Source organism: Thalassophryne amazonica, unplaced genomic scaffold, assembly GCF_902500255.1.
Source record: "Thalassophryne amazonica unplaced genomic scaffold, fThaAma1.1, whole genome shotgun sequence".
NCBI classification, from domain to species: Eukaryota; Metazoa; Chordata; class Actinopteri; order Batrachoidiformes; family Batrachoididae; genus Thalassophryne; species Thalassophryne amazonica.
The window spans coordinates 108979-119928 of NW_022986306.1; the positions used below are offsets into that span (position 1 = coordinate 108979).

General features: G+C 43.3%; 1 protein-coding gene across 1 annotated transcript in view; it reads left to right on the forward strand.

The window, feature by feature from the left end:
- The window catches only part of LOC117506024 (multidrug resistance-associated protein 1-like), a gene marked incomplete at its 5' end in the record, with an annotated part of 109594 nt that extends 99005 nt beyond the window's left edge, over positions 1 to 10589 (forward strand). Inside the window, 2 exons of the mRNA XM_034165563.1 lie at positions 4185 to 4346; positions 10476 to 10589. Of these exons, the coding sequence (XP_034021454.1) occupies positions 4185 to 4346; positions 10476 to 10583 (270 nt within the window). The remainder of the gene's footprint in view (positions 1 to 4184; positions 4347 to 10475) is intronic.
- Between the last annotated feature and the right edge of the window lie 361 nt (positions 10590 to 10950).

Sequence of the window (10950 nt, forward strand, 5' to 3'; positions counted from 1 at the left end):
TCGGATTTGGAGGTGCTGATTTTCATCCCAACAGACACGGATTATTTGTTATAATTGTTTTAGCAAGTTTTCAGGGTCTCATGCAGCAGTCTCTTATTAACGTGACGAAAAGCATAAAAAAAATTACATTTTTGTCGTATAATATTCATTTACAACTGTCATCATGTGGATTCTCTGTTGTTTTGACTGCAGTGACTCTCTGGCACGCAAGGGATTATGGGATACGTCAATAGGGCGAATGGGCAAATTTGTTACCAAGTAAAAGTTGAATGAACTATCACCTTAATTGTCTTTATTTTTAGTTATCACGTAGCTTAAACACTTCAGGCTTGAAACTAATGATGGTTGTATAAGACCAGTTTAATGCTGGTGCATTAAGCCGCAATTTACATATGATCTGATTAGTCGTCTGATAGCAAAAATAATCAAAACAATAATCAAACAATTCTAAAAATAAGTGTTTGTGGCAGCCCTTATACATAAGTATTCACAGCCTTTCCCTTGAAAGTCAAAATTGAGCTCAGGTGCCTCCTGTTTCTACTGATCATCTTTGAGATGTTTCTGAGATGTTTCTGCAGCTTATTCTGAGTCCATTTGGGGTAAATTCAGTTGATTGGACATGATTTGGAAAGTCACACATCTGTCTACATATAAGGTCCCACAGTTGACAGTCACAGCACAAATCAAGCATGAAGTCAGAGGAATTGTCTGCAGACCTCTGAGACAGGATTGTCTCGAGGCACAAATCTGAGGAAGGCTGCAGAAACATTTCTGCTGCTTTGAAGGTCCCAATGAGCACAGTGGCCTCCATCATCCGTAAATGGAAGAAGTTCAGATCCACCAGGACTCTTCCTAGAGCTGGACACCCATCTAAACTGAGCAATTGGGGAGAAGGGCCTTAGGGAGGTGACCAAGAACCCGATGGAGAACCTTCCAGAAAGACAACCATTTCTGCAGCAATCCATGAATCAGGCCTGTATGGTAGAGTGGCCAGATGGAAGCCACTCCTTAGAAAAGGGCACATTGCAACCCACCTGGAGTTTGCAAAAAGACACCTGAAGGACTCTCAGACCAGGAGAAAAAAAATTCTCTCGTCTTATGCTGTTCGCTTGGGACTCCAACAAGGGTGGTCACATCTCCTCCTTTCTCCTGTCTTTCTGTGTTTCTCTATATCTGCCCCAACCTTCAAAAGTCCCAACTTTACCAGACTATGAATTCTTTGAACTATATTTGGAATAACCATGGAATTGATCAGCTGGTCTCTCAGTGCAGTTGACACCATCTTTTCAACAAGGAAATCAGGGCTGGGGGACCCTACGTGGCCAGATGGAACCTATCCTACAGGATATGTTCTCGACGACATTGAGGATTTATTCTTATTTGCTTTTATGGCAGGAGGGCTCTTGCTGCTTGGATTAGGTGCTGCCCTGACTTACTGGAAACTGGCCAGATGGCTGCTACCAAAACCACAACCCCACACCTGTCCTTCATGATTAATGAGGTGGACAAGGCGGTACAATCTCAGACTGCATTAACTCTTGAAGTTAAACGTAATTTGGAAATCATCTCGGAGCAAATGTCTGCCCTGCAAAGGAATTGATGTTGGAGACCAGTGAATATTCACAATTGGATCTGGATGGTTAAAGAGAGGTTGCATTGGAACTCTGTGTTTCTCTGCCTAACCCAAACATGGAGGCCTTATCAGCTACTGAAGGCCAAAATTCCCTGTTTGTGTTTCTGTTGCTTCTGAACCTGCCAGCATCTCCACAGTCCAGGTCCACACCTTAAATGAGGGAAAATTAATTTGTTTGCATTGGACTAACCAGTGCACTCACAGAATACTGGTCTTCTCAGTCACACACATACCTCATCCCTCTCATCCTTGGGTATGCTCTTCAAGTCCTTGAATCGTAGGTCCAGGGCTGTAGCCACCTTCAGCCATCTCTAGTTGATAGTGGACTTGTTTGTGTCTAGGTCCTTTGAAAAGGTGGCCGTGAACTTTATCATGTCACCTGGATCCTCATCAGTGGGCTCCATGACACGACTGAGATGGCACAGTGCGGGAAGCACCACAGAGTGCGGGGAGCACCACAGAGCACCACACATAGTTCTCCTCTCCCAGAAGCTCAGTCACATATCTGCAGTAGAACAAAAATATGGCAATAATGAACCCACATCATTACTGGTCTGTGTGTGTGAAAGGTGTATGGGAGGGAGGGGGAGATGACTGTATGAAAGGGGGAGAGAGAGGTGAAGTGTTTGTGACAGAGAGAGAGAGAGAGAGAGAGGGGGACATATCTGCAGGGTTGAAGAACACCCCTGTAGTTCTGTAGCTTGTCACACTCTGTCTTGGTCAGTGTGGTCAGGTTGTGCTTCTGTTGGGTCAAAGTGTCATCACAGCTTCCTGGTTCATCATCAGGTACCATGAGATCGTTGAGAGTGTTGAATTCCATCTTTCAATAAAATAAAACAAAAACTCCATTGGTCCCGCAGGGGGCTGTAACACACACACACACACACACACACACACACACACACACACACACACACACACACACACACCTTCATCAGGAGCAAGAAAACTATATTTACAGTCTCAGCGTGTGGACACGTCTTGGATCAGGACTGTCTGGCTGGTCCGAGGGCAGTCTGCTGCTGGTGCAGTTCTTCTGTACTACTGTCAAAGCTGTTGTCCTCAAGGCAGACTGTGATGGTTCTTTGCAGCATATGTGCGGCACACGGGACGTGTTGGAAAGACCATGTTTCTTGCTGTGTCGGTTCCGATGGTTGTCACTTTCTATGTCCCATTCCTTTGTCACAGCGTCGAACTGCTCCGCGCATGAATCGGCTTAATGGCGGGTCACCGTTTTGCTCACGGGTGATGTGAAAGACGATTAGGTGTGCTGTGACTCCCAAATAGTTCTGATTGCTCACCGACGTCCACTGATCCCCTGTTAAGGTGATGTGGTAGGCCCCTGCCAACAGTTCTTCTTTTGCCTTCCTCTCATCACTGTACAACTGGTCAGTGTTTTTCATCACCGTAGTTCTTGAAGGTAGTTTGAAAGTCACATCCGACGACGCTATCTGAAACGCCTCGTTTAGCCGCTCGCCCTCCACGATTGAAATTGGCCTGCAATCACCAGCAACCCACTTTGTGATTGAGTTTGTCAGTTTTTCTGTGGTGGCTTTGCTCAGTCGTTTTCCGAGTTCTGTAAGTGTGGTTAGTGAAGTGAGCTCACAGTAGGACTTGCAACGGTAACACTGGAACTTGTCCGGACATGTTTAGCGTTTAAATGATATGTCAGGCTGTAGCAGCTTCGGTAATAAGAAAATTCTTTTTACAAAAGCTACAAATCACTGTGTTCTTGTTGACTGGCCCATCTGCATTTTTTTTTTTTTTTTTTTTGTAAATAAACTTGCCGTTCAAAGGCCCTAGCAAAGATTTGCTCGCCTCACTTGCCTGAGTCGTGTCCATTCCTGTTGTCACCTCAGTCCTGATTTTTTTGGTTTGACTAGTGACGCATGTGTGAAGTGACCTGCCACTGCCTACGGGTCCTTCAATGGGCCAAATTTAAAATGCTCCTGCCTGGGTAAAATTTGCATTGAATTGCCACTTGTGTGCTATAATTAATTTTGCGTTCATTTTTATAATGCTTTAATTTGTGGTGTAATTAATTAATTAACATTTTAAAGTGACAGCCCTACTTTTATCATGTCATTATGGGGTATTGTGTGTAGAATTTTGAGGGGAAAAAAAGAATTTCATCCATTTTTGAATAAGGCCGTAACATCACACAATGTGGGAAAAGGGAAGAGCTGTGACTACTTTCTGGACGAACCGTATCTTGTTTTGTGCTTTGATTCATGGAAAAGTCCTGTATAAATCGTTATTATATGTAGTATTATTATTATTATTAATAGAAAATGTGATAATTTGGTGTATAAGTCACAGGGCCTCCCAAACTAATAAAAAAAAACTGAGTAATACAGTAAAGAGCCTGATATTACAGGAAAAAAGGTGTGATTTATTCTCCAGAAAATATGATGCTTAAACATTTCTAATATGTGACAGAAACATGTTCTGTCTGGAAGTTCTTTAGATATTTTTAATCTGGCATTGAGTTGTCGATGTTGCTGTGCAGTTTTCTAATTCATTCTCTGGACATGTTTTATTTTTCTTCCAGGCACTGGTGATCACGAATGCAGCACGAAGGACCTCCACAGTTGGTGAGATCGTGAACCTGATGTCAGTGGACGCTCAGCGCTTCATGGACCTCATCACCTACATCAACATGATTTGGTCGGCTCCTTTGCAGGTGGTGCTGGCCCTTTACTTTCTCTGGCAGGTGCAGTACAAACCCCAGAGTGCACGACTCACTGACTCCTCTACCTTCACCACCTCTGTCGCAGCATTAACGTCAATAAGACAGCGTCGAGTTCAACTGGTACAAATCTTTATTCCATCATCAAGAACCGTGAAACCAAAACACAAACATTTGTACATATTAAGTTGTTTTCCAAATTTTACTTAGTTTAGTTTCTTTAAAAGCATAAAACTTATTACAATCAAAAATAAAACATGTTGCTCATAATTAAAATTGTAATTTAATGCACACAAATATTTCAAGCAAACAAAATGACTATAATTAATTGCTACATACAGTAGTGTTCATAATAATAGTAGTGCTATGTGACTAAAAAGATTAATCCAGGTTTTGAGTATATTTCTTATTGTTACATGGGAAACGCGTCTGTTTTTTTTTTGTTCATTTTAAAGCATTGGAGATCATTGTAGATGAACAGCCTATAATTATTTGCACCTGCGTATAAGTTTTCCCCTCTCCAATCAACTTTTTAATCAAACTACACTGTTCTTCTGAACAATGTCTTGAACGTTCCATTTTCCTCAGGCTTTCAAAGAGAAAAGCATGTTCAACAGGTGCTGGCTTCATCCTTAAATAGGGGACACCTGATTCACACCTGTTTGTTCCACAAAATTGACAAACTCACTGACTGAATGCCACACTACTATTATTGTGAACACCCCCTTTTCTACGTTTTTTTTACTAATAGCCCAGTTTCATAGCCTTAAGAGTGTGCATATCATGAATGCTTGGTCTTGTTGGATTTGTGAGAATCTACTGAATCTACTGGTACCTTGTTTCCCATGTAACAATAAGAAATATACTCAAAACCTGGATTAATCTTTTTAGTCACATAGCACTACTATTATTCTGAACACTACTGTACCTCACTCCACCTACCAAGGGGGCAAACTCTTCATGGAGTGAATGACACCAGGTACCCAAACCATACTGCACTTTATCTCTGACCCATCCCACAAACACCATCATAAAGTTTGCGGATGATACCACCGTGATTGGGCTCATCTCAGGGGGGGATGAGACTGACTACAGAGACGAGGTCAATCGACTGACAGTGTGGTGTTCAGCTAACAACCTACTGCTGAACACCACAAAAACCAAATTAAAAAAATCCTGGACTTCAGGAAGAACAGGGCTGACCCAGCCCCGCTCTACATCCAAGGAGACTGTGTGGAAAGGGTCAGCTCCATCAGGTTCCTGGGAGTGCAGCTCTCTGACAGCCTCTCCTGGACTGCCAACACCACAGTGGTGGTAAAGAAAGCCCAGCAGCGACTCCACTTCCTGAGGGTGCTCAGGAGAAACAATCTGGAGGAGAAGCTGCTGGTGTTGTTCTACAGAGCCACCATCAAGAGCATCCTGACATACTGCATCACAGTGTGGTACGGGGGGGGGGGGGGTTCAGCAGCAGACAGGAGCGCACTGCAGAGGGTGATCAAAACACCCCAGGGGATCACTGGCTGCTCTCTGCCCAGCCTGGAAGACATTGCCAGCTCTCGCTACCTCAGCAGAGCTGCCAGCATCAGCAAAGACACATCCCACCCCAGCAACCACCTGTTTGACCTACTACCCTCCGGCCAACGGTCAATCAAAACTAGGGCAAAGGGACAGATTTCTCCCCAGAGCGATCAGTGCTCTGAACAATAACAAATCATTCTAATCCGCACCTTCATGTTTCTTGTGCAACAAATCCGTCAACCATGTGCAATATTCCTGTGCAACATGATTCCACAGTTGTATATAATTCTCGTTTTACATTTTACTTGGTCCACATTTCATTTTATTTTATTTTACCTTATGTTTATATTAGTTGTACATATATTCTGAATAATTTACTGTTAAATTTCACTATCTTTTATTTGGCTAAAATTACTCGCACCACGGAAAGCACCTTTTTGGAGTTGCACTCAAATCTCGTTGCAATGCAAATTACGACAATAAAGGCGATTCTGATTCTGACTTAGAATAGGTCAAGGTTAGCTATCGTTGAACTTGTCCAAGGTCTATGTCCCAAGAATGCTCCCTGTGAATTTGAAGACCCTGACACTAACCGCACGGACAGATGCAAAGTCTTCACAATACCTGATATTTTGGCCTTGAGTAAAAATAGAAGAGAAACGCAACATCTGGTTTAAATGTCATAGTTGTAGTTCCTTCAAAATGCACTTGACTCCTCACCTGAGTCTCACCTGGGTCGCACAAGACTAGTGCTGGGTTGAAAAGATCGATACACCGATTTTAAATCAGTTCTCTTTTTAATTCCCTCAGATCGATTAAATTACACTACAGTTGGGCCGTTAGGGTGTGTAACGGGAAAAATTAAATGATCATTTGTCTACATTTAATGTGGACATGCTGCTTCTGATTTAGAAGCAGTGAGTCCCCAATTTATTCATCAACCTCAAAGCTATTTAAAGATGTCAATCATGACGACCAGGACTGTTGTTGCGGGCAAGAAAAGAGAATCATCCCCCGTTCATAATTCACACAGTCTGTTTTATTTTGTTCCTAATACGAAGGTTCTCTGCTGTGGACTGTGGGAGAACTTTTCTTACAGCCGCGCTCTCCTGCTGCACGACTCAGGAGAACTTGCCCCAGTGCTGGAAAATTTTTTAATTTATAACTCACTGAAACTGCCAGCATGGTGGATTTGTGGTTAGCACTGTTGCCTCACAGCGAGAAGGTCATGGGTTCGATTCCCACCTGTGGTCTTTCTGTGTGGAGTTTTCATGTTCTTCCAGTGTTTGCGTGGGTTTCCTCCGGGTGCGCCAGCTTCCAACCACATCCAAAGACATACAGGTTAAGTGGACTGGAAACTTTAAATTGTCCATAGGTGTGCGTGCAGGTGTGAATGTGTTTGTTTATCTGTATGTGGCCCTGCGACAGACTGGTGTCCTGTCCAGGGTGAACCCTGCCTCACCCTCCATGTCTGCTGGGATAGGCTCCAGCCCCACGCAATCCTTAAGTGGACTAAACAGTTGAAGATGCGTGTGTGTAACTCTCTGAAACACTTTTGCCTGCATTTTGAGGACCAAATTTTGTGAAGTAATATTAATTTTTTGCATAACTAGACAATCAGATAACAGCTCAAAAACGGTTTTAATAACACTATAACACATATCGAGATTGTATTGAATCAAAACGAAATAATCAATTCTGAATCTTAAGATTGGAATCAGATTGATTGTTGAAATTTGAATTGATATCCAGCCCTGCACCAGACACGCAGAATGGACTCTGCCCCAGTCTAACTAGGGTTTTAGTTACATTTTATTTGACACAAAGCCATTCAAGCGGTACTTTGAATCCACTAAGCTGAGTTAATACCAAAGAAGTTGAATTGTCCCCTTAAAGCCCCGGTCCCACTAAATAATGATGGATGAATAATGAGCCATGCAGCATGTTTTTTTTTTTCTACAAGAGGATTTATTCAGCTATCGTGGGAGAACAGTGGCCCTGAGACGCTCTTAGTGGCAGAATATTCAGTCATCTCTGAGCATGGCGCTAATTTCAAGAAGTTCAGAATTTAGCAACAACAGCGTGGGACAGTTTGTGTACGAGTTACTACGACGACTAATGAGGATTATAGAGCCATGTGTGTGGCGACGACGAGGCTGCTAAAAGCCCATTATCCCAGAGCCTGACGGCTACGAGGGACCGAGAGGATATTTTTGGAGCAGCTCAGCCCTCTTACGCACAATTCTACCTGCTTTGTGTGCCGGATGCTGTATATAAAATCATTATTTTGTAACGGATTCAGAGCTTGGATGTTGAAAACACCTCTAATTACTTCTGGAATCACAGAGGACTGTTTCATCTGGATGCTTTTTTTCACTCTCTCCTGCCCCATGAGGAACATATTTTGCAACAGCTTAAAGGTAACCATTTGTAATGTTTTAGGTAAAACAGTTGCATGTTCATTCCTGTAAAAGTATGTTTATGTTAGATTTAACGTCTTGTTAATGGATCTGATGAGGCGCGCTCTGTGTGCGCTGATGCAGTGGCTGGTACCCAAGATGAGCTTTTATGCGACACGCCAGCTTTCAAAAGAGTGATTTTGCAGTGAATAACGGACAAACACAAAGTTAAAAGTTGGAATACAGTGTAAAAGAGGCTGGGTGTTTAAAGCCACAGAAGAAATAACGCCTGTGAAGTCGCGAGAAGGAGCGCAGAGCTGCCCAGGAACACAGAATGAGAGCACACAAAAGAGCGATTTTGCAGACATAACACAAGTAACAAGTTAAAAGTTGGATCACGGTGACTGTAAGCCACAGAAATGTATTTATTTATTTATTTTTGTGGTCACAGAGTGAACGCACAGAACTGCTGCATTTGACTCTGGAACACAGGTGAACTGCAGCCAGGTGCACACTGGTGTTGGGCCAAAGTAGTTATCCCCAGTCAGAATTTGTATCCCCTGGCTCAGGAGCGCGCACTCACTCAGTGCAGCGTTTTTTTTTTTTGCTTTTTTTTTGGACTGCATTTAAAAAAAAATGTGACATCTTGAATGGATGCTGTGAATTGAAAACCCACGCTTTAAAGGGACCAAGTGTGGGAGGGCTGGAGGTTTGGACCAAACCCATGCCTAAATGTGCACCAACATTGTGTTATCATAGCGTTACATGGATCACATGAGCCACTCGAGGCTGGACGAGGCTCAAATGGCAAGTTGGTCATGGCTCACTAGAGGCTGAACCCGGGCACATGTGAGGTACAGAGAGGAGCATAGAGGCACCTAAAGCCGGGTTCACACGGCAGGATAATTAGGCCAATATCGGACCCAATCTTCCCCTTCCGACAATCTTAAGGACGTCCCGACAATCGTGATGACGCTAAAGATAATCTTATCAGATATTCCTGCCGTGTGTGGTGTGTTCAGAGCGCTCTGATCTGCTCGGAAGGACGTCAGGAGCGCTCCGATTGCAAATCGGGGATATTCAACATGTTGGATTTTTTTGGCCCGATATTGCAGCGTGTGTTGTGTCCTCCAACCACAAACGAGCACGCAGCCTGCTGAATGTGACGTGCAGCCAATCAGAAAGTGAGGTGACGGACGCACAGAACGGAAAATAACATCAAAACAGCTGTTCTGACTTACCAGAAAGTCCGGTGGTGGCGCTGTCTCCACTCCTTTAAAGAACGCCTTTTCTTTTTGTTTTTTCCCTGTTTTAAATAGTCCACAAAGTATCTCCGTTTGTTTACTCTGAAGTCATGTTTAATCTCGAGAGATTCTGTGAGATTTCCTGTCTGAACTGTAAATGTTTGTTGTCTGAACTGTAAATGTTTGTGTGTGAAATCTGTTCGTGTGTGGTGTTGTTGTTCTTACCGTGTGGCTGAACACCACACACTGTACCACCAAACCTGTCAGAGCTATGATTTTTTATCTTCACGTGTGGTCTCTCAGGTTTTTGAAACCTAAAGATAATTTTAAAATCCTGTCGTGTGAACCAGGCTTTAGTAGCGTATACGTGGCGGCTTAAAACCTGGACCAGTCTTCAAATAATCGCTGACACGCCCATGCATGGCTGATTATTCGGTGGTTTTCATGGAAACTGTTGGAAGTTTGTGGTTACGGTCCAAAGAGGAAACAGTTATATTCTGATGTGAATCCAATTAAGGTTGTGGGACCTTGGGAATGCTCCCCCTCACCCCCCACCACTTTCTTTCCCATTGTGAGATCGGACATATTTTGACATTTTCATTAATTTTTGAAGTGACAGTATAATCTTCTCTTGGTGAAAAAGGTACATGTAGAGTATTAATATGTAAGAATAGGTCAGAATTCAGAGACCGAAGTCCGTACAGAAGCATTCCACCTCCAGAAACATGACAGACATCCATTGTGTTTTGTCCAAACTTTGCTCACTTTTTCAGGTTCTCCTGCCTTTACTTTGGTTATGTAAATCAGTCTTTCCATGATTTTACAGGAAGCCATACGTACCAAAGGCATCAAAGCTTTTCACCCATCATCCCCCAGCAGTCCAAAGACAGTTCCAGTTTTCAGCGAACAATGAAGTTCTCTGATAAATGAGGTCATCCTAATCAGTAAAGGTACTGATGCTGGTCATTTCCCCCCTTCCTTTTCCCTGGCAGAACCTCGGCCCGTCTGTGCTGGCTGGAGTGGCTGTGATGATCCTGATGGTTCCTGTCAACGCTGTCATCGCCATGAAAACCAAAACCTACCAGGTTAGTCCTCTTTAAAGAATATTACACTCAAATATCTGAGCAATCCTTTCAACAACATATGATGTGGGGTATTTGGCAGGGGGTGGAGGGGGGCGGGGTGTACATGCAAATCATCCTTTCTATCTGTCCATCTGTCTACAAGTACTGTTAGTGCAGCTCCTCCTAAACCAGGTGGTGGGTTTCAGTAGAACTTCACACAGTGGTCACAGAGCATATGGAGATATGCATGAAAGAGAATAATTCAAGAGGAGATAATTGGATCTTGGTGTTTAATTGGTGATATTTACATTGTTAGCACACCACTTCCTGAATTGGTTCACAGGTTTCAATGACAGTGGCAGCAGCACATATTTTCTCGCTCTTCCTCCAGCCCCTGGTATCT